The sequence below is a fragment of the Pagrus pagrus genome (genome assembly GCF_965226575.1).
Source record: "Pagrus pagrus genome assembly, chromosome: 6".
Taxonomy (NCBI): Eukaryota; Metazoa; Chordata; class Actinopteri; order Spariformes; family Sparidae; genus Pagrus; species Pagrus pagrus.
In genome coordinates, this window is record NC_140190.1 from 8,279,550 (window position 1) to 8,302,442 (window position 22,893).

At 42.0% G+C, this 22,893-nt stretch overlaps 1 protein-coding gene across 3 annotated transcripts in view; it reads right to left on the reverse strand.

Annotated features, from left to right (window-relative positions):
* Positions 1 to 90: 90 nt before the first annotated feature.
* The window catches only part of clocka (clock circadian regulator a), a 30,873-nt gene continuing 8,070 nt past the window's right edge, over positions 91 to 22,893 (reverse strand). For 2 of the 3 annotated variants that reach the window (XM_084356056.1, XM_084356057.1), the window contains exons 3-24: positions 14,122 to 14,343; positions 13,933 to 14,024; positions 13,562 to 13,621; positions 13,150 to 13,298; positions 12,955 to 13,046; positions 12,778 to 12,867; positions 12,537 to 12,657; positions 12,081 to 12,194; positions 11,875 to 11,993; positions 11,193 to 11,275; positions 10,333 to 10,439; positions 9,700 to 9,847; positions 9,515 to 9,590; positions 9,274 to 9,409; positions 9,073 to 9,173; positions 8,816 to 8,965; positions 8,056 to 8,214; positions 7,715 to 7,924; positions 7,405 to 7,592; positions 6,943 to 7,213; positions 6,804 to 6,827; positions 91 to 6,687 (exon numbers count right to left, since the gene is read on the reverse strand). In XM_084356056.1, the coding sequence (XP_084212182.1) occupies positions 6,460 to 6,687; positions 6,804 to 6,827; positions 6,943 to 7,213; positions 7,405 to 7,592; positions 7,715 to 7,924; positions 8,056 to 8,214; positions 8,816 to 8,965; positions 9,073 to 9,173; positions 9,274 to 9,409; positions 9,515 to 9,590; positions 9,700 to 9,847; positions 10,333 to 10,439; positions 11,193 to 11,275; positions 11,875 to 11,993; positions 12,081 to 12,194; positions 12,537 to 12,657; positions 12,778 to 12,867; positions 12,955 to 13,046; positions 13,150 to 13,298; positions 13,562 to 13,621; positions 13,933 to 13,952 (2,646 nt within the window). In that variant the 5' untranslated portion in view covers positions 13,953 to 14,024; positions 14,122 to 14,343 and the 3' untranslated portion in view covers positions 91 to 6,459. The remainder of the gene's footprint in view (positions 6,688 to 6,803; positions 6,828 to 6,942; positions 7,214 to 7,404; positions 7,593 to 7,714; positions 7,925 to 8,055; positions 8,215 to 8,815; positions 8,966 to 9,072; positions 9,174 to 9,273; positions 9,410 to 9,514; positions 9,591 to 9,699; positions 9,848 to 10,332; positions 10,440 to 11,192; positions 11,276 to 11,874; positions 11,994 to 12,080; positions 12,195 to 12,536; positions 12,658 to 12,777; positions 12,868 to 12,954; positions 13,047 to 13,149; positions 13,299 to 13,561; positions 13,622 to 13,932; positions 14,025 to 14,121; positions 14,344 to 22,893) is intronic. The other variant, XM_084356058.1, reaches the window with a different exon arrangement.

The window sequence follows — 22,893 nt, forward strand, 5'->3', positions numbered from 1 at the left end:
TGTCTGATTTCCAAACCAATCATTTGTGCTGTGTTGAGCTGAAGGAAATGCGTAAATGAGAAGAACAACAGTATTCAACAGGACACCAGAGACATTTCATTACAGATTTATTTTCAAATTGAAGGGGAGCAAACGATCGATACATTTGCCTGTAAAGGTTATGTTTTAATTTATGAACCGTTTGGCTCAGGAAATAAATGCGAGGCAGCGAGCACACACCTGTGGAAAGTGCTTTCAGCGTGAAGAAGAATGCATTATTGTTTATTATTAACTATTGTTTATTGAGGGTGCAACCACGCACGCACACCATGTAATGTAATGTTTAATCCAAGTTTAATTCCAGTCAGAGAGCCTAAAACCAGAGTGCCAAATTAACTTCTTTATCCACTGACCATGTGCCTGGTGAATTCTCATAATTTACCAGCCACACAGAAGATCACTATTGTTTTTTCTGGCTGGTGAGTGAAGCGGATCCAACAGCCACTCGCTTATTCTGCCAGCGTTTGGCTGGTGCTGAATTGGAGCACTGCGTAAAACTGAACAGCAGGCGGCAGTAGTGGATGTGAAGAGTGCAAACATAAATCCTCCGTCCTTGTGCCGAGTGCAGCAGGAGAAAATAAACTCGGCATGTTGGCATTTCAATTGTGGATCTGCAGAGAAGCATGTAGGACAGAATCCAAAATATGGCACCACTTTATAATAGGGCCTTTCAAAATAAAGGCTTTAATAGTGGTTATTCATTATTCAAGAAAGAGGTGACAGGATTAATCAGTTAAACATTTGGTCAATCGACAATTACTTGGCAACTATTTTGATAATCATCAGTCATTTTTCAAACAAATGTCAAACATTTGCTGCTTTCCTCCTCTTTAATATAAATCTAAATTAAATTCCCGATGAATGAAGACATGATCTTAAAGCTGTGGGCAAATTTTCTGAATTTAACACACTTTTCAATGAATATAGAAAACACTTGACAGATTAATGAAGAATGAAAGTAATCTAATATCAGCTGCAGCCCTGTAACGAGGTGAATTAGAGGTGGCAGGCAGAGCTGTACGATATGATCCACAAATTATATTGGGATGATTTTTGGACAGATATTATGTTTGCGACATGATTCACAATGAGTATTTTTTGCATCACAGTTTTCATTTTCACTGATGAAACTATTAAAATCATGATAATATGATGACAAACATGTTTGCTTATACCTGAAGGCCAGAATGGCACTCGATGACTTCATTATAATTCTGTTTGGTCACATTTTACCTTTATCAAAAAACTGATTTGGACATTTTACTTGTCCCTATTGCAGTTTCTATATTATTTCGAGTTTTGATCCATCAGGTCTGCAGTCGTAAGGGCTGCGGCTAATAATTACTTTCATTATCAATTCATTGTCATCTGTAAAATGTGAATAAAGTAAAAGATGCTCATTACAATTTTCCAAAGTGACGTCTTCAAACAGTCCAATACTCTTCATTTACTGTTGTTGGTGACAAAGTAAAGCAGATCTAAATCCTCTAAATTTAAGAAGCTGGAAATGTGTTTGTGACACTTTTGCTTCAAGAATGACTGAAACGAATAACTGGTTATCAAAATAGATGGTAATATATTTTCTTTTGATCGACTTATCAATTAGTTGATAAATCAACTGCAGTTTAAAATCTTTAATCAGACTTTTCTCTCTTTTTAGAAAACATGGGATGGCAGTTTTCACAGCCTGGTAACCTAACAGTTGTTTAATTCTTATTCAGCGTCAGTAAATTATTGGCTGACCATTAATAAAAATCAGTTTCAACTGAAACGAATGGGGCTTTTTTGGAAAGTGGTGCCAAATGTGTCAAACAATTCACAGTGTTAGCGTCTGGGCTAAGGTGTTGTCGCATCGGTGACGTCACAGCGGGTGTTTCACCGGCACCTGCTCTGACATCACTGACTCGGTTGCAGATTAACCCTTTAATAACAACAGGTGTGTGCTGCCGGTGAAGTGTGTCGCAGCGGTAAATTTCATGAGCCAAACGGGAACGCCACACAAACATGAACTGAGAACGGAGCGAGAGAGCACTGATAGACATTCAGAGTTTTCTAGTGTGTACATCAGAACACCACAACATTTACCACAACGCACTGTGTCCTTTCATTCAGGGCTCGCCTTCTGTGGTTTCCCTCTCTTTGGATAGCAAAACATTTTCCCTCACATCTTTCAATCGCCTTCTGTCAATTTCAACAGTTTCCAGCATGAAGGAAAACAACTTGAGCGTTGGGTGAAGATTTAAAACAACCCTTGAGTTTGATACAAAGTCTTTGCATAACCACATAAACCAGCTTCTTTCTGGGGGTTCAACAGTCTTGCGTGTATGTCACAGTTCGTTTAAGATCCTTCATGGCATTTTTTTTTTCCACATTTAGAAGCGGTGTCCTCTGTGTTCGACGTCACGTACATACCCTAGCTTCATGAGGTCTATTGCGGCAATAGAAAAATAATTAACTTCTCTTATTTACTGCATGTCTTATCATACATTGTGCAAAAGTCTCACACAGCCACACGTCTCCTCATGTTGATGATATTTATAGTTACATTCTCGGAGGTGTATCGCACCGCAGGTTTTCTTAAAGTGTTTGGCAGAGAAATGTTGTTTAAATACTGATATGTGTTGCAGCACCACATGTGATTTTAAAGGAAAAGAAGAGTCAAGACTACATCGACTCTGACTACAGTAGATCCATCTTTATGGAACAACACAGTGGAGAAAAGCAGGTTTTAGGGACCGTATGTAAATAGTTAGACGAGAGGCGGGGTCCGACAGTGGGCAGTGTTATGTATTTTCAACACTATGAAGGGTGAGGCTCTTTTTTTTTTTTTACTAGCCAGCAGTTGCCTTCGCTTTATTCTGCATTGTCACATAACTTATGGTAAAATCAAATGTGTAATACGGAGTAAATCTATAAATTATTGCGTGTTTAGCGGGTGCCATGCCGTTGTTCCAGCAGCTGATTATAATCTGAAACCTCAAGAGTGCAAAAAATGTTCCATTTGACCCAAAGCCCGTTCGTCGAACAGCCCGTTATCCTGAAAACAAACGGCCATTACTCCGAAAATACACTCTCTCCCTGTAGCTGTTAGTTCAATGACAGCTGGCCCTGTCCGTGGTGCTGAATCAGCAGGGTTTTACCCTTAATAGGTTATCTTCAGCAAAAAACGATCGCCCTAACCCTAAGATATTTAGACCGTTTATTTTCTGAACGACAAACCTTCAGAGCAGTGGACTGTGCAGTGGGATAATGGGCTGTTCGACAGGACTATGGGGGTTTCAGAATAATGGACCATCGGAGCAACAGGTCATCCCTGTTTGTTGTGACCAAACCTGTGCTTCTATTACAAAGCTCCTGCCTCTACCATGTTCACTCATTCAGCTGGATTCATCTGTAAACAGGACACATGTTGAGTTTCTTATGTTGACTGTAGGCTCATTTTGGAAAATTGCTGATTCCACTGCTGATGTGCAATTCAGGCGATGTGAAAAATATAATGTTTAAGCTTAAAAACAGTTTTTTCTCATGAAGTCAAGTCCAAACCAAATATTAAGAACTGGAGGGGGTCTTGCTTTTTAAAAAAGGCAAACATAAGGCTCATCCCCCCTCCCCACCCTAATCATTTTCATACAGTCCCTCAGATGCGTTAACTGCACATTGAAAGCTGAATGAGTGAACTGGATGAATTAAGTGGCCGTACACTCGACACTGGACGCAGACGTGACCAACTACAAAAACAAAAATAACTCAGTTGTTATGATGATTAAGCCACAGAGGGGAACATGACAACTGCTTTAAAAAAAGAAGCAATTACATAAATATGATTAAAGCCAAATGTACTCTGAGAGGACTGATTTAAAATAATACAGTGACAGTCCCACTCACTAAACATTTGAAACAGACGCCGAATACTTTGGTGTTCAATGAAAATGATTAATGTCATAAGATCTTCTCAAAATCAATTTTCTACATGTTCAAACACACAAACTGAGCTGGACTCACAGTCACGTCACGGTGGAGCAGCAGCTGTTTCATGCGATAGTTTATTTCTCCACTGACAAACTCAAACTGGGTCACCTTAACCGGTTAAAAAGGCTACTTTGGTGCGGGTCCAATCTTCCAAAGCAACAAGGCGCAAACAATTTATTTTTAGCATTTTGTCCATTGCTACTCAAGGCGAGGATTAAACCAAGCACAACCTTTATGGTGCCTCACATTTTGCACAGAGGATGAATTATGTTCTGTGCGTCAAACTAAAGATGTAAAATGATGCGTGCATGTCTGTTCTGTATGTGTTTCGGCAGACACTGTAGCCATGTGTCGAGCTCAGCCAGTCACTTGACACAGATGAAGAACAAGCTGAGCTGCCCGCCTCATACCATCTGACGGTGAATTAGATCAGATGGTGAGGAGGCTGCCAGGCAGGCCCGCTGCAGCAGAGTGTGTAGGGGGTCTGCGTTAAAAAGCTCATCAAAGCTTACAATTTAGCAAAACATGTCTTCATGCGTTTCTTTGTGGATTTGGCCTTTTTTATAATGTTCCCCACAGCATCATATAAGGATCATATTCCATTTTAATGCTGCTATAATCAATATTTTTCGATTAACAATGGACCACATGGCTACTAGTATTACTACTACTAGTACTACCTAATATAGTGGAGCATTCAGCAGCCGACGAGCCAGATATTTCTCTCAGGTGTTGGTGGAGACCAAAAACTGTCTAAAAGAGACTCAAACGTTACCACAAATAAATGCTGATATTGTTTTGTGCCTGCTTTCCTTCCGCTGCTCCCAAGTGGTGTGTGAACATGCAGAGAACTGCAAAGTTTTAGATGGATTAGCTGAAGTAATGCAGCTGTTTTATTGGAGTATGACAGAGAACCAGAAAGAAAAGTTCTCATGAGACAAACTCAAATCCAACCACTAAGTATCTCTGGTTAGTGACAGGACTGACTGAAAGTCCCCCAGAGAGAAGCGGAGGAGGACGTGGGGAAAAAAGGACGTCTGCTCTCCTTACTCTGTTTGAGATAAGTGGCTTAACACCGGATGGATGATGACACTGCCAGTGAAGAAATCGTACACAGTAGCTCAGTTAGTAGAGCACGCATCCCACGCACAGAGGCCGCGTCCTCGCTGCAGCAGCCCAGGGTTAGAGTCCGACCTGCGGCCCTTTGCTGCACGTCATCCCCCGTCTCTCACGCTGTGCTATCAAATAAAGCCATAAAAAGGACAAAAAACATATACTTTGAATCATTCCACTCAAGCCAAGTTTGAGTTCACGTTTTTTTAAATTAAATATATTTTGAGGAATAGATATTTCTTTAAATGAAGGTACCACACAGGCATCATGGATGGCTTAGAAATGGAGGGATCTCAGCAGAAGTGCTAAATATGAAGGATTGTGTTGGAAAATTCAACTTCTGTCGTCTTCATTCTCAATATTTGACTCAAGTTGAGTTTAGTCTTTAGTGTGTGGATTTTAAACACGTCTTATAAATCTTAAAAATACTTTAAAACATTTCTCTCGTTTGGCCTTTTTTTTAGGAAATTCTGTGTAAATGTGGGTAAAGGATCAAACAAACTGTGACACAACAAGCAGCATCGGCATCGTCTACTATGCAGACACACAAACGCATCCCATAGGAGAAAGGAAGTCTGTGAAAATATCAGCCACTGAGCATTTTAAGATCTTTTTTTCCGAGAGTACTAGAAAAAAAGCATATTCAAAGCTGCAAAGAACAGACTACGCATTTCATTTCATGCATCATATAAAATATTAGTTCTTTCTTTTTCATATTATTTACATTATATATTACACATGATGTTCTGTACAGTAAAAGTTCAATCTACACCACGTTCTTAAAAATATTTTCTGACTCATCATATTTTTTACATGAAAAACAAGAACAGGAGAAAACATCCAAAACAAACAAGCCTCTGGCTGTTCTGCAGGACGTCCGTAAAGCTTGATAGAAGCTTCGCTGCATTGACTGGAGAGCTCTGCATAAAATAATCCTGTGAGGGCACACACACACACACACACACAAACGCACACACACACACACTAAACACACAGGGAGAGGGCCACGGGAGGGGTGTGAGGGGGAGTCCATTACAGGGATTGAGGCTCCCTGTTTTCTTGGAGAAAAAGGCTTCAACCCAGAGCCGAAGCCTTCTGCCGGAGCCACAGAGGGCCCAGTCCGGTTCTCTGCATCACTCTGTGCTCAGGAGTAAAGTGCAAACAGCAAAAGATCCTTGTGAGGGAAGGGAAGCCAAGGCCTTCCCCGTCCAATCACTTCTCAGCCACTGAGGCCTGGTCTCAGTGCTGCACTTCCAGCAGAACTCCTCTTTAGATCCCCGTCACAAAGACACCCACGTCTGGGTGTGGCTCAGTCCACGTCCGATTGGCTGCAGCCAGCTACTGTGGCTGCGTCGCAGAGCGATCAGACAAACTATCCGCCCTGTGAGGGGCCAGCTGCTGTTTCTGCTGCTGTAACTGCTTCTGCTGTTGTTGTTGTTGTTGTTGTTGTAACTGTTGTTGTTGCTGCTGTTGCGTTGTGGCAGTGAAGGCACCCTGCTGCTGAAGAGGGAACGCTGCCTGCAGGATCAACTGGGTGGACTGGTTTCCATGAAGAAGCCGAGGAGCCTTGAGCGAGAAATTTAGATGAGTTAGTTCTTAGGGAGGAAATTAATTACTGCTGACTCATGTATAGATAGATTTCCTTAAAACAGCACTAAGTTACAGTGGCATAACAAACTCACTGTGGCTGCTACCAATGAAGAAAACTGTGATATTGAGACACAAACAAACATCTCAATAAAGTAAGGCTGTTTGAAATAAAACCAAACAACAGAAAGTTGCCTAGTGCAGCCTAACTGTTCACCTCCAGCCAAGTGTTACCTGTAGGAACTGTGTCTGCTGCTGGGCCAGTGGAGCCTGCCCTGGCTGCATGGCTGTGACCTGTGACTGCTGCTGTACCTGCTGCTCCTGCTGCGGCTGCTGCTGCTGTTGCTGTGGCTGCTGGGAAATGCTGATGGTCTGGGTTTGGCCCTGCTGAGGAGCAAAGGCCGTCACCACTTGACCCATAAACATTGTTGTGGGGACCATGACTGCCCCACATGCCATCTGCCCCGTCACTAGCTTGGTGAGCAGCTGAGGGCCTGCAGGAAACCTGTCAGAAACAGGAAGTGGGCAAAGGAAATAAAAGTCAGGAATAATCTTCATCTGCATTGTAGAAACGCTTTTACAACATCAAATGAAAATGGTGGGCAGGATGATGGTGCAATCAGTGAACCTTTGCTGCGAAGGAAAAAAAATTTACCGTGACAATAAAGAGGGCAACTCGTAAGTGAAGATGCAAACCTAATCTGAGCTGAACGGTCCTGTGCGAATGTAGCCACAGCAGGAGTGTTGGGTACAGCGTTCTGAGCCAGGCTCGTTGCAATCTGGACCACGTTGGAGGAGCTTTGCTGAGGGATCATCATTGTGTTGTAGAGGGACGCAGGCAGTTGATTCTGTTGAGGCTGCAGGGTGAGAGACGACCTCTGAGACTGAAATACACAGAACCAGAGTAAGAGACAACATCTCTAGCAAACAAAGAAACAAAATGAAGTGAGGATATGTGTCAATTTAATGAACGTGGGAAAAAGTAGGACAATTTAGTTATTCTGACCTGTGAAAGTGCAGTGCTCTGTTCCCGTAGGAGTGTTTGTTGTTGCGACTGGGGCTGGACAGCATGTTGTTGCTGTATGCTGTTCTGCAGAGGCCCTGCAGACACCACCTGGCCCTGCATGCTGAGCGTTCCCCCCTGCTGCACAGCGTTCCCCTGGGCCAACTGCACAGAGCTCAGATTTAGTCCTCCGGCTCCTTTCTGCAAGAACATCTGAAACATACATCACAGATGCTGACTCCCTCTGAAGCTATAACAGCAAATCCAAACAGTAAATAAAGAAAACAATAGAAAAGCACAATGTGATATATCTATTGGGCCACACACTCCCGAGCAAGTCTCACCTGCAGACTCTGTCCCTGCACTCTCTGCAGCTCATCCTGGATCTGACGCAGCTCATCCTGCTGCCGCTGAATGTTGGCCTCGATCATCCTGGTCCTCTGCTCCAGCTGATCTTTCAGGTTTTGCATGGCTTCTAGCTGGCTGCAGAACTGCACCATCGACTGTCAAAGATAGGTGACACAGCGGGAAGTGAAATGCCAGCTGCTGAGGTGGTTCATGTGAGAACATTTCCATCAGGCACAGCATGAGATGAGTAATTCATTCTAAACGCTGATTCAGTGTCACGTTACGTTTGCAGACATACAGCAGTATGTTGTCCGACAGATGAAAATATCACGGCAAAAATAAATAAACAAAATAACTTAAATATAAACTGTGAGAGGGCAGGTGGGATAAATCATAGCAGATCATATTTTTTCCATATGGCTGGAAAACAGCCAACAACAAGATCTAAATCCAAAGGTCTAATGCTGATCAAAATCTGTTTCTTTAAATTGTTCCTATTCAGACAATACATTTTATAAGATCAGAGCAAATTCTGAATTGATGAACAAAATTGTTTAATACATTTTTTACATCATTTAATTTAAAATTATCTTAAACAAAGGCTTACAGAGATGTTATCTCTGTCTCCTGCCAAGGAACTACAGATGTTAACCAGCTTGTAGTACTTTCTCTGATACAGCTAAAGCTGCGCACTGTCCCTGTCAAGTAAACAAATTAAAAATGGACAGAATCGGTTAGATTTTATAAACATCTTACTTGGCTGCTGGTCTGAACTTCTTGCTGTTGAGGCTGCTGTTGCGGTTGCGGTTGCGGTTGCTGCTGCTGCTGCTGCTGCTGTTGTTGTTGTTGTTGTGAAACCATGGATGGTGCCATGTTCTGTCCTGTATTTTGGGAGCTCATCGATTGCTGATAAAGGAGACACCAAACAAAAAAGCATGAGGATCAGTTAAGTCCTCTTTTTATCCCTAATAGAGCCATTTGACACCAGACTCTGTTACTGTCCCTTCGCTGACCTGACTGCTGATAGATGATCTCCGTTGTGACGTCATCTCCACAGCAGAGATTGACTGACGACGTGGTGTACTCCTGTCTGCCTGAAGCTTCATCTGTGATGCTGGGGGAGATTATACAAACACAACACTCAGAAAAACTAAAAAAAAAAAAGAAAAAAGTAGTAGTAGAAGTGTCAACAGCTGTTTGTTGATGGAACTTACAGGCTGGGTCAGACACAGCGGTGTGCGATGATTTGCGAGACGAGGCCGAGGGTGTCCGGCTGTTGTTGAAGCGCTCTAGAGCCTCCTTTAGGCTGGACGTGTTAAGCTGGGACTCGGAGCCTGAGTCCTGGGACTGCTGTGAGGTGGAGGGAAAGACAATACAGTCACTGTCCCCTCTGAAAACCATCGTCACAGATTACTGACCCATCATTTCACAATTAATGTTGGACAGATGTCTCACCTTGTCTACTGTGATATCAGGTTGTGACTCTTCAATTCCAAGTTCTCTGCGCTGCTCTGCTCTTACTTCAGCATAACTGTAGAGCAGAGACAGTGAATAAAATAAAATATAATGTGGTACAGATGCATTTTTCAACTCTTGTATGGAGGAATGTAAAAATATCATCCGTTAAATCTTCCACGTACCTTACAACAGTGTGAGTGCAGACGATGAACTCTGGTCTTGAGTTCCACTGGTGGTAGGTGATGTAGTAGTGGGTCTGAAGCCAAATCCACTGCTGCCCTTTGGTGAGGAATCTGTAGTAGCAGGACTTTCCTTTGCCATATTGCATTACTGCAGATACACAAGGAGGCAGAGCAGAGTGACACCCAATATCTGACAGCTCATATTAAAGGGCAATTCTGCCAATTTTAAACATTAAAGTGTGTTTACAGGTCCTATGGAGTATTAATGTTTATGTGAAAAAGTAGAATAAAGCCTTTTATGGCTCCAGAGGAAGACGACAAAATTTCACAGTCGCAGTTTAAAAACAAATGATCAAAATCAATACATCAGAACCAAAGATATCACCTTTTTATTCCATGCATTCTTCTTCCTTTTTATAATCTGGTGCCTACATTACCCACAATGCAACTTTACCACTGACTGTCATCACTAGAGGCAATTAATCAGATTATGCAGCTTCCTCTGGAGCCACAAAAGGCTTTATGCTACTTTTTTCACATATGCAGTAGTACTCCCCAAGACCTGTAAACACACTTTAATGTGTGTTAATGGTGGAATTACCCTTTATTGAAGTCTGAGAGAAATGTACTCACAGTGTTCGTGGCATTTGGCCAGAGTCTCCAGGTCGTCTACATGGTAATAGTCATACCCTGATGTACCCAGGACCTCAAACGGGAGATAACCTATGATGGGTGGAGCTCTGAACAAATAAAGAAAACATTGTTGAGACGAGTCAGTGATTGACCTCTGGACAGCTTCTTCTAATGTTAACATACTCATACTGTCCTATGAATAGGTCATCACGCACAGTCATTTACGGGTTATTAATCAAGTCCACAGATGAACCTTTAACTCGTCTCCATGCTCTTTTCAGTGCCGCTGCAGCAGCAAAACCACATTTAAAAAGTATGTTGTGAGTACCAAAGAGTTAGACTGCTTTCACACCTCCACACCAAGACAGACAGACACACTGTTGCCTTTTAGTTCTAGTCCAGTTCAGGCGGAATAAACATAAAGTCAAACACACTGACAATTCACTCAGTGAAGTGACTGATCCTTATTGATGCAGGATGACATCACAAACAATGTGGGGAAAATCTCATTCTGGTAAATGACACTACTTGAAACCAGGTATGCTGCATTTTAAGCATTTATCTATTTTCTTCAGTCACAAATTGCTCATAAAGAAATGACTGATTCAGGTCAGTATTAGTCAAGACTGAAACTGGACCTCATGCATCATAAACAGTGACTAACACACAAAATGGCATTTAGTATCATAATAATATGAGCTTGTTTGCTGTGCAGTCACGACATTTCCCTTGTCTTGTTGCACCACACAGGTTAGGCGTGAGCGCACCCTTCATTGGTAAAACAAAAGCATGTAACACAAACACAAACACAAACAGCACAGCGACAAATACATTTTGACACACTGGAATAAGGACTGTACCTGTGGTCCAAGAAGAGAAACTTCCACTCTAAACTATGTCTGGAGGTGAATTCCTCGTTTGGCTCTTCTACAGTGCACATCTCCTGTGAGGGGTAGAGGTGAAGTGTAGGATGTATTTAGACATTTTCTACAAATGTTTAAAAAACCCCTTTACTAAATACAAAATGATCTGAGCGAATGCTGAGCTGAACATGGTGGAGTCCAAAGAACCAGATTTGAGTGTTTACATTCCTCTTCTCCCGTTTCTCTGGTATTACTTTGCCTCACAAGTCTTTATGAAGTTACTGCTTCTCTTTAATTTAGGTTCTGCTGACTCAGTAGCCCCGTCTTGTGTATTAATCCACGATGATGATGGGCCAGCGTTTGATTTTATTCCACACTCATGGTCACCCAATTTCCAGCAGACTAAATAAAATCAACAGTATCTCTTTAACTCAACAGGAAGAAAAGATGAAGTGTTTTTAAACAAAGAAAAGTGGTTGCCAACCGAGGCAACAGGGGACCGTACACAATGGTTGACAGGAGCCCAAATGTGTTTGCCCGGGGTGTCTGGGCAACCGTTACTGTCGAGTTCTGTCCTAATTAAAACTACCTTTTTCAAACGCTGAGACAGGAAACCGAATGTGTGTCGATCAGATAAAAGGAGAATTGAGAAACTGAAGAACGAAGAGTGACTTCTTACCTTGATGAACTGTGGTTTGGCAAGCCTCACGGTAGCTATGAGACACACTCTGTCTTCAAAGGCAGAGTGAAGCGATCGCTGAATCACTCCTTCAAAACCGTTGCGGGTACAGTTAGGCACTGGTGACAAACAAAACACAGAAAGGTTTACAGCCTGGAAGACTGAACTCAATTTTCAGACAGCTCATGTGCAGCAGTATAACTCACCATTATTCAGGGACTTGAAGTTTCCAATGAACTTGACATATTCGTACACAGGGGGCTCTTTGGGGTCGATCGTCCCTCGGAGCATGTGGCAACAGAACTCTAGCTGATTTTTAGCTGAAAAAATAAGAATTGAGGAAAATAATTGGCACTAGAGATGACTGAGCAAACCAGTTAATAATATAACAGCATAGTAAGATGAATGGAAATGCAAAGATTCCACTTCATCTTCTTTCAGCTGCAAGAGTGGATCATCTGTTGCCATCATGCCAGCATGGAAATCTGATTCGTTATCCACATATTTGATTTTTTATAGGCTTTTAACACCAGATGCCCTTCCTAGCGCAATCCTCCCTATTCATCCGGGCCTGGGACTAGCAGGAGGTGGGGATCAAACCGACACCCTGCTCCACCTCCTCAGCCACAGCTGCTTAAAGTAAAAAACAAATTCCCACTTACTTTTCAGATATTCGGGTGTCAGTGTCTCTCCTTCCATGATATGAGAGGACAGAGCCTTGTACACGTCTGAATGCTCCCCCGCGGGCAGGAAGTTCAACAGGTTCTGATCCACAAGATCAGACTGAAACACATGAAATATCCGCAACAATGATAAGTCTTTGAGCTTGTGTGAACAGGTGGCACAGGTGACACGTGGGCATTGTTACAGACTTGTAATACTGACTCTTCACATGATACTCACAGGTAAGTGTTCGAGTAGAGACGTCACACTCTCAGAGACGTAGATGATATTCCCGTCAGTCATGATTGCAAGGAAAAATCCATCTAATGCCTGACGGAAACAAAATGTACTCTTTTAATTCACTCATATTCCCGAAAAAAAGAACAGAACATGTGAGGACTCCTGCTCTTAACTTACCTCCAACATCAACTGAGTGAACTCTTCATTACTAAGAAAAGGAGGCTTCCAGTCTTGTCTGATCTCCGTTGACTCCGACTGAGCAGCGATTTCTGATAAAGGAGACATAAAAACATGTCAACAAACGGGTCCAGATGAAGACGGTGACTCACAACGCAACAAATCTTCATAACAAACCGATGATCAGTTCCTCACCCTTGTGCTTGTGCAGAAAGTCGATGCTTTTCTGCAAAATAGTGGACTTGTCCATCTTGCGGGTGTTGCCCGGCAACATAGTGCCCAGCTCCTTGATGAGGACATTGAACTGGTCTCTGCGTTTCTTCTCAGACTTGTTACGGGACACACTGTGGGTTCAGACACAATAAGATCAACACGTTTTCTCTCGATAAACTAAACTAACAAAAGACTACGACTGCATCTATTTTGGGCAAATACGCCACATCTACATCTACAAGACATAGGACAATACGATATAGCCCTACTTAATGTTTGACAGCAGGTAAGTTAGGTGTATCTTTATATGCAATCTTGCCGAGTGAAAGTTTCATAATCACACAAATAAAAAATCCAGCCTCATAAAACTGAAAACAGCCCACAGGGATCTTACCGTTTTGCTTTGTCCTTTTCATCTTCTTCCATTAACCCATCAAAGATACTGCTGTCATCCCTGCAGAGAAAACAAACCAACAGTTGGAGAACATCCTCTGATATGTGTTCTCCAATAATCTTTCATGAGCTCTTAAGAGAGTCCTGTCTATAATGCATTTTTTATTTTGAGGGAAAAGCAGGACAAAAAAAAACTGGAAACATAGACACAATTGTTTTTAAATTATGCAACTGTTCTAAATAATTAATCTAGTAAAGAAACAGTGCATATTACAGTGAATAAATGGGTTTTTTGGACTGTTGATTAGAGAGAAAAACAGGTGTTTGAAAAAGGCATTGAATAGACTGCAGGTAACTCAAAGTCTGACTCACTGGTCAATGCTCGAGGTCATTTTGTATCCTGTTCAGGGTCGCAGTGTTGGAGAGGGGTCTTTTAATCGTGAGGTAGACATTTGTGAATGAACCTTTGAGAAAGAAAGACCAAATGAAATGTTACAACAGCTTCATCACCTCCAGGTGATTCAAAACAGCATCAAACCAGATTGTAAAGCTGAATCTTACCTTACTGACAGTTTAGCCAGTCCTGTGAGAGGATGAGGAAGGTGCTGCTGGATGAAGGTGGGGTCTGGGTGGACACACTGTGGTGATGGTGGAGCGCTGTGAGTCTTGGAGTAGAGTCACGGAAAGTTTCCTCAATCAGAGGGCAGAGAGTTGACAAGAGGTCTTTCAGAGTTTTTCGTCTGCTTCGGGTGTGAGTGTGGCACATGGCAGCAACATCTGAGCCTAGAAGAGGTAAGAGAAACAGATATGTCCTTAGACTAGTCCACAATCCTGTGATGTAATGTTATCAATTTGCCTGCATATGAACGGTAGAATGCAGTGTACCAAAAGTGAGGGTAGCTAAGGAGAAAAGATGAATGCGATTAATTATGACCACAGCCATGCATATAAAGCCGGCTAGCCCGTCTAATATGAGAGACAGCATGGGACACAGCCAGATGGCCGGCTATCCCCTGATGCTCTGTGACGGTCCTTTCTTTAACAGCCGTGCTAAACTCAAAGTGGTGCAGCAGTCGGGCTGAGGGTTTCTACATCCCAAAATGGCACACGTCACACTGTCCAATTATCCAACTTAGGCTAATGACTGCAGCAAAAAATACAAAAAGGTAAGCGCCTTGGTTGAGTACAGGGGGTCCGTATGAGGGACTTTAATGTGATGTGTGACAGTGGAGCTCAAAAATGAGAGGCTGTGGACAATGGCTTTACATTTTCCACCACCAAAACTGTATCAGATGTTGGGAGAGTGAGGAAAGTGTTTTAATATATGAATGTTTGTGAGTGGTTCCTCTGATTTAAAAGAGGCGATTTGCCATAACTTCCAGGAAATAACCAAAATAATCAGGGATCATGCTTGAATGTATTATTATGACCTGGACACGGCACTGCCACTCAGCCTTGCTTCAAGGCGACAACTTGACTGGGATGAATATAAAAATGTGGTATGTAGATATTTAAGTTTCATCACGATATGATATTATATCGATTCTTTGGATGACAATATGATATTTGCCGATATCGCAAAGTCTGCCACGATTTTGATTCAATTGAATACAGGGGGCCTGCTATTGATATGAGATGATATACCCATTTAACACAATCTGTTATTTATCAACTCGCAAAAAGCAACTAAAATATGATTTGACAATTTTATTACTGAACGCTTCAGTGGAAATATCATTTTATCGATGGTTCCAGACCTTTAAATGGAAAACAATCTATTCTTTTTAATAAAAAGAAAGCACTGTTTAGAAAGGAGTTGTGCATCGACGGAAACCGTGACACAGACGTGCCATGGAATTTTCAAAATAAAGGTGTAGCTTAACGACGGCGGCGATATGAATCGATGTTTTCACTTTGCATCGATGCTACTGGATCGTTGATCATTGAATCAAAACATCGATCCCGACCGATGTATCGTGACACCCCTACATGTAGAGTGTTTCAATGCTCAATGATTAAATATAGGCCAAAAATAAATATTTCTAAACCTTTGTTTGACTGGTCTATTATTGAACACGCCCGTCACTCACTGTACCATCACACTCAGTACTGTCACACTCCCTGCCTTCCCATAGCACGCCACCCACCACCGCCATAAGTAAATTCTCAACCCGTGGGAAACGCTGTCTGCAGTCATAGTTTGAGCCCATCACTGACAGGCAATGTATCGCCCAACTCTATTCTCCTTCCGCAGGTAGGCCTACAATAGATTGTCAAATTAAAATGAGAAGGCCCGCTGGGTCTCTAGCCTAAATATTTGACCCATTTTATTTTGTGAACCAGTTACCGTCAGAACCTGTGTGGGAGGTTTTCTCACCATAATGGCCTATTTATGGTTTGTTGGTGAGAAAATCCCTTCAGTGTTACTCTCCACGGCTCTCTCATGGCACGAATGTCACTTCCATTCATACCATAAAAATGTTTTTAATATTTGAGGGATTTTTATTTTTACATTAGCTCATCTGTTCACATTCAAAAAGAGTTCAACTGAGGTCTGTTATTGTGAGCAGTATTGGGTAAGCCAATCAGCAGAAAGCACAGCTGCACCTACTGATACAACTGGTGTAACCACACATTCCCATTCATGGCAAGTCCCCAAAATACCAAACCAAGCCACCGCAAACATCACAACAATGGAGCTCTGTTTCTTCATTTGACTTCATCATTTCTATTTTATGTTGTTTGGTTGTTTTTTAATCTGTAATAGAGCCTAAGACTATTGTTCCAATTTTAGAAACAATAAAAGATATTCTCATAAGACAGTATCATCGCCTACATGAAAGGTACAATCCCAATACACTCCCTTCCCCTACATATTAGCTCTAGCACCTCCCTTTTCATGCCTAAGGAGAGGGCATCCCAATCGTTGGTGGGATAGAGGGTTAGGGTGAAGTATTAGGGCTTCATGGATCTCAAAACTGAGGTTTTTCAGAGGCACACTTCACACCAATGAATGTATTATGGTCTTTTTCTTTATAACAAGCATAAAACAATTGCTACTAGTTTGCTGATGTCTCAGTAGCTAGCTTGTGTATTATTATTGCTGATTTGTGCATGAAAGTCCCACATTTTAAAATATTTTATTGTTGCATTCCCCCTTTGAAATTGAACTAAAGTCCAGCAGCAAAATTGCTGCAGTTGGTACCGCTCCCCTTATATCAGTGCAGACTGGCAGGGTAGGCGCACGGGTTGCTAATATTAAGCCTATAAAGCACCGCTAGTGGCCATGTTCTGTTTATTTGGTGACCTAATTGATAGCGTGAGGTTGTGAACGAACTGCAAGCATCCATGCTTTTCTTTCTCCATCAGTGGCATTGTGATAATACCAGGATTGCCACAGTTACGCAGCTGAAGACTTCATATCGGAAATGTCTGGTCACAGCTGTTTACATAAACACAATCATCGCAACTGATGATGTATGAAGGTCTTGAAGGGTTGTTTCATTTCAGAGGGGGAGTTTCCAACCACTACCACATGTAACTCTGTTCTAACAGGCAAGGGTTCACTCAAAAACGAGGGTTAGGGGTAAAAATTGTAAACAAGATTTACCCAAAGATAAAAAACTAAGAATAAAATACATAAAACAGACCTTGAGGATTTGATGTCAGACATTTTTTAACTGATGAGCAATTGACCAAGGATCACAACACACAGCATATGTTTGAGGGAAACCCCACTTAGCTGTGTTGAGGCGCAAATTAACTTTCCATGCCAGGTTCATCAAAACAAGGACAAGAACAAACACTCTGTGTTTACACCTTCATGGTGAGACACGCAAGGGAAAAAATTACAGTAAGTGGCAGCGTAGGTTTTATCATGGACCATTGACTTTCAGCTATGCATTGTTATTTTACAGCTCACTGCATGTGACCCTTAATGACACATATAAGCTGCAGAGAATGGGTGTCTTATCTAAGATTACCGTTTTGTCAACACAAGTGGCCAAATACATCTAAAAGGGAGTGGGAAGAGAAAAGAGAGAAAAGACTTTCTCTACACACCAAGTACTGACAGAACAACTGAGGCATGTCAAGCTAACAGGAACGCAGACCAAGACTGAAAAAAGGCAAAAGAAACAGTGGATGCCAGAAAACTTGAGTGATATGAGAGCAAAATAAGAAGAGGAAAGAAAATTGTTACCCACTGACACCAGTGTATCAGCAGCGGCTGCAGCAGTAGCTGCAGCGTAGAGTGAGTGTTGTGTAAGCGGGAGAGCAGAGGTTGTATAACTGTGATGTCATCCGTGCTTCACTGACCTGCTGGCCCAATGACCTACTTTCCTCCTCCTCCGATCTAACTTAATCACAGCTCCACAGGCAACACCTTCCTGTTCTTACCAATAACACTACGCTCCCTGTCAACACAAATCCTTTAAAAGTCAAAAAATTTTCACAGCAAGTACCTTCACAAAAGGTGTGAGCAGGGAATCACACTGTCTGCATATCACATTTTTTTTGTTTAATCACATGATATGCCAAAGAGTCCCGGTGATCCCTAAGCCTCAGCTTGCATACGTCAAAGAAAAAAGCAGTGCACACGTTTGAAGGCGCTGAATTTTCAACAGTCAGTTTTTAGTTATGTCAACCACACAGACAAACAGACGTATTCAAATGAACACACCTCGCACATGCACAGGATGTATTTTTACACTCTGAATCACATCAAACACATCATGTTTTTTCCATTGCTCACACAGCATTGTTGAATGTCTGTTGTGTGTGTGTATGTGTGTGTGTGTGTGTGTCTATGTGGGTGTGTGCACGCATATTCAGATGTAGGGCAGCAGAGCTCTGAGGATATGAGTCACTCTGAAGTGGATCTCTGGCGCCGCTCGTCACGCACCCCGCCACACCCCGCGCTGGGATGCCAGCGCAGCTACGGTGCCAATGGGCAACACCATAGCAACCGGCCTCAGCGTACGGAGTGAAAATAGCCCGGCTGAATTCCTCCGCAGCTCAAACTCCCTCCGTACACTGACAACGATAAGTCTGTGGATATAAAACACCGTGACAGGTCGACCTGTGCAGCACTGCAGTAACAGCGTCTTGTAAACATTACAGTGATGTTCTTTAAAAACAGTATGCAGTCGACATCACTCTGCATCATTCAGAGGGAACCAATCACAAGCATCCCCCCTCCCTTTGCCTATTATAAAGCAGAGTCTGGCCATTAAGGAGAGTGCTTTTACTATTAAATTAGTGGACATGGGAAAATGAAGGGAAAAAAGATGAGGTAGGAAAGGAACAAAAGGAAGAAAGCATTTATCTAATGAATCCGTACGTTCAGAAATTCAAACAAGAGGTGACAAATTCAATGTATCCAGTGATGAAACAATCCAAATGTAAACCAAAGACATGCAATCAGTATTCACCAGGGATACAGCTTTTGTACTTTTATGCTCCAGCAGATAGGATAATTTCCCTGCATATGAGAACACTGCACTGCTTTAAAATTTAAATGAGGATGCATCATTTTTTAATTCACAATGCTATCAAGTCAAGCTTCTCTATCTCATGTTATACACAGTTTATCAAACATAAAAAAAGTAAGAAGCTTTTGAAACATTGTGGATCCCTGAAACATCTGATTGAATATGTTTCTATTTGTGTACATGTGTACTCCTGTATTTTGTTTTTATCGTAGTATATTTTAAAATGGCAAATAAAGAGTCCCAAACGAACAAGGTTCAGTGAAATGTCACAAAGCGCTGTCCCATTTCTATTTATACCATTCAAGCCTTTGCAGCCTCTCTCACTCAAGCATTTACCAGGTGACATCTGCCAAGTTTTTGAGGGTTCAGGGCTTAAGGCCTTAGGGGGGATATTGGTATTGTGCCCAAGTCTGCAACAATTCTAGAGGCTCTGTAAGGTTGCACCTGAGGTAAATGCTAACACTAGCATGGCAACTAGCTCACAATGGCAAGCTTAACACAGATATTTAGCAGTTTAAATGTTTATCATTTGTCACCATCTTACTTAATCATGTCAGCATGCAAAATTTTGAGTTGACTTGAACCATCCTCTGGGGACCATGAATGTCTACAATAGGACCCAACCATTTAATCTGCCGGCCGATTACTGTCTATCTGAGAATAATCGTTATCGGCCAAAAGTTGTCTGATTGACGCAGATGTTAACACTCGCTAGTGACTTTACTTATTATGTTGCTATTACCCCTATTATAGCTAACAAGACAATACATGTATAACATGCATAGTTGACAGTAAACCATATTGAGTATATTGATATCAATACAGTACTGATATAAATACCCTCAACCAGTTAGTTCCCCAGAAAAAGACATCAGTGCATCAGTTTAGGCCCGGGAGATAAAATGTTAGAACACTGTTCAATAGGAAGTTCAACAGTTTCACTTAAATGCATTAAATGCAAGTTGCTACGAAGGCACATCACGAATACGTCCTGGCTCATCATATCACTTGAAAATGGAGTGTGATAACAGTGACATGCAATCAGCCAATCATTTAACAGGTGTGTTGTTCAGCTTGCACCATGGACATGACCAGAGCTTCGGAGAAATGTTTTCTGAACGCTATCGTCAAGTTTCACCCTTTTACCAGCTAGGCCAACACAGAAAAACAGCAAATTCTTACATTTAAGTAGCTGAAACCAGCAAATGTTTGACATTTTTGCTTGGAAAATGACTGAAAGTATTTATTATCAGATGGTTGGCAATTTCTTTTGATTGAATGATCAATCAATCAATCAATCAATTATTGCAGTTCATACTATGTGAGTTGCAGACAGGGCTCACTAATCGAGCAGCTGTCAACTTAATTGCTCTTTCAGGCCATCACATACTGAATCTGAGGACTGTCTGGACTTATATTCAGCAAGGTTTTCAAAAATATTTCAGTCATCAAATAATTGACAGATCAGTTTAGCACTATTGCTAACACTCCCTAAAATACCTCAAATCATCCCATATATTATTGATACATTTTTCCCTTTTAACCCTGTAAGCAGACAGAACTGTCTGGCAAGTCTTTAATCACATGGCTAGGTAAACTCTGGTGTCGTAGCAACCCTTGTGTTTTCTTCATCATCTACTGTACGTCACATCCTGACACCCGAGAGCAGGGGATTATGAAACCCTCAAAGATCCCAGGTGTCACACCAGACCACAGCTTTTACATGAATTCAAGGAAGGATTCAGTTCATCGGTTAAATCTTTTAAACTCACCGGTGCTGGTAGAAACCTCTCTGTATACTGTACAGTGAAAAAATAAGGCTTTGTACTCAGGTTAGGAGCCCATAAGGAGGAGGGGGTGTTCTTCTCCATCAAAGTGTTGGGAAATATCTAGGATAATGTTATGCAGTTTTTAACCGCCGGTAAGCAACAGACTCACTGCCAACGAGGTCACACGTATCAACAGAAACACATCAACGAATACTCAGACACATCCTGTCTGAGGCAGCACCAAGGTGGCATCAGCACAGGGATCAAGGATGTGATTCCCTCGGTTTACAGGCATACACGTTTCCTCGTGACTGGGACATGACACACGCAACCGAGGGTGATTTTAATAATGTCACGGTCATTTGGCCTGAGCGCAGTAAAATCCACAGCGCAAGCAGCTTGTCAACACCGCCCACCACACTGCTGCACAGTTGTACCAACCGAACCCTCAACGCTGGACAGCCAGCTGTGTTTCCACTCGAATCGCACACATCCACAGGCCCGGCAGCACAAAAGGAGTCTTTGTTTTGCATTTTCTCTCCACAGCCCACAGACAGGAATGTTTGAGAGGCAAGCAGCAGTGGTTGGCAGGGGCCCCTCGACTGCTGCTGGCCTCCTCTCCCAGCAGAGCAGGAACTCAGCCAGGGGCCTCATACGATGCCAAGTGGGTCATTAGAGTTCAGAAGGACGACTGGCAGCACAAGAGAAGCAATCGAGAATGACTATCGACCGACAGTTCTGCAAGATCACAATCTATGAGCAAAATTTATGACCGACATGTGACCGCCAGCAATTAATCTGGTATATGAACGCTAATTATGCTAACCAGCGAACCGCTCAATCAAGAGGCACATTTAGTTCCCACAGTATACTGCAGCAGTGCTCCAAGAAAGTTAAAACAATAGATACCTATATGGTCTTGTCCTTTCCCAGAAGACTTTGCACCATATTTTACTTTCCTCTACAGATTATTGTGTCAAGTCACGCCAAGCCTACACAATCACACTTTATTACCTGCAGCTAATCTTAGATAAGGAGCTCTTCCATAAATTAAACATGATTCATCAGGCAGAATCGGAAACAACTGATACTCATCCGATAACCTCACAAGGCTCATACAGTGTAAACACGCAATGTAATAAATGCTGTGAGTTGTAGTCGCTGTCGGCATTATTGTTGAAACAGTCATACAATTCATTGATTAGTTGACCGACAGAAAATAAACCAAAAATATTAATAACTGATTAATGAATGATTAATGATTGATTAATTCATTAATCATTTGCTGATCCCAGCTTCTAAGATGTGTGCTGCTTTAGTCTGCATTTAATTTGAAGATCTTATCTTTCATTGTAGACTGAATGAGCGTTTTGGTCAAACAAGAAAGTACTCTGAAGACGTCACCTTGGGCTCTGATATGATGGGCATCTTTCATTATCTTTTGACGTGTTGTTTTTGTTGTGAATCAGTGATGAAAATAATTGTTAGTTATAGCTACAGCCCTAGCTGGCATCATGAAAAGTCTCGCTGCCTACTTGGGAATTTCCAGAATATTTTCTGCCCTTCTTTGGTATGATCGAAACAAGGCATCGCACCAGATAAGGCGCAGAGGAAGTGCGTACAACATTTTTTGTTCAGCGTTTTAACGGATCATGAGAGACTAGAAAGTGAAGCACTAATTACTGTGTTTTTAAATAATTTTCAAGCTCCAAATATGGCTGAGAAAATAAAGCATTGGAGCTACACTTAGCGTCCAGTCATTTGTAAGAATGACTGGATGCTAAGACTGCCACAAAATTAAAAGCACCAGCAGGTAAAGCAAATAACATTGATCATCTCCTTACAATGCAGACAAACTTTGGTCCTGGCACTCATGTAGATGCCACTTGACATGATGCTCCTCATTCCCAAACACACTTGTACACCAAGTACACCCCCTTATGGCAACAGCACCCGAGGAACACAACTAACCCTTGACCTGGCCTCTAAATCCCCCCGATCCAAAACCAACTGAGCACCTGTGGGATGAACTGGAACAAATCTGAACCATGGAGGCCAATTGTAACCTATAG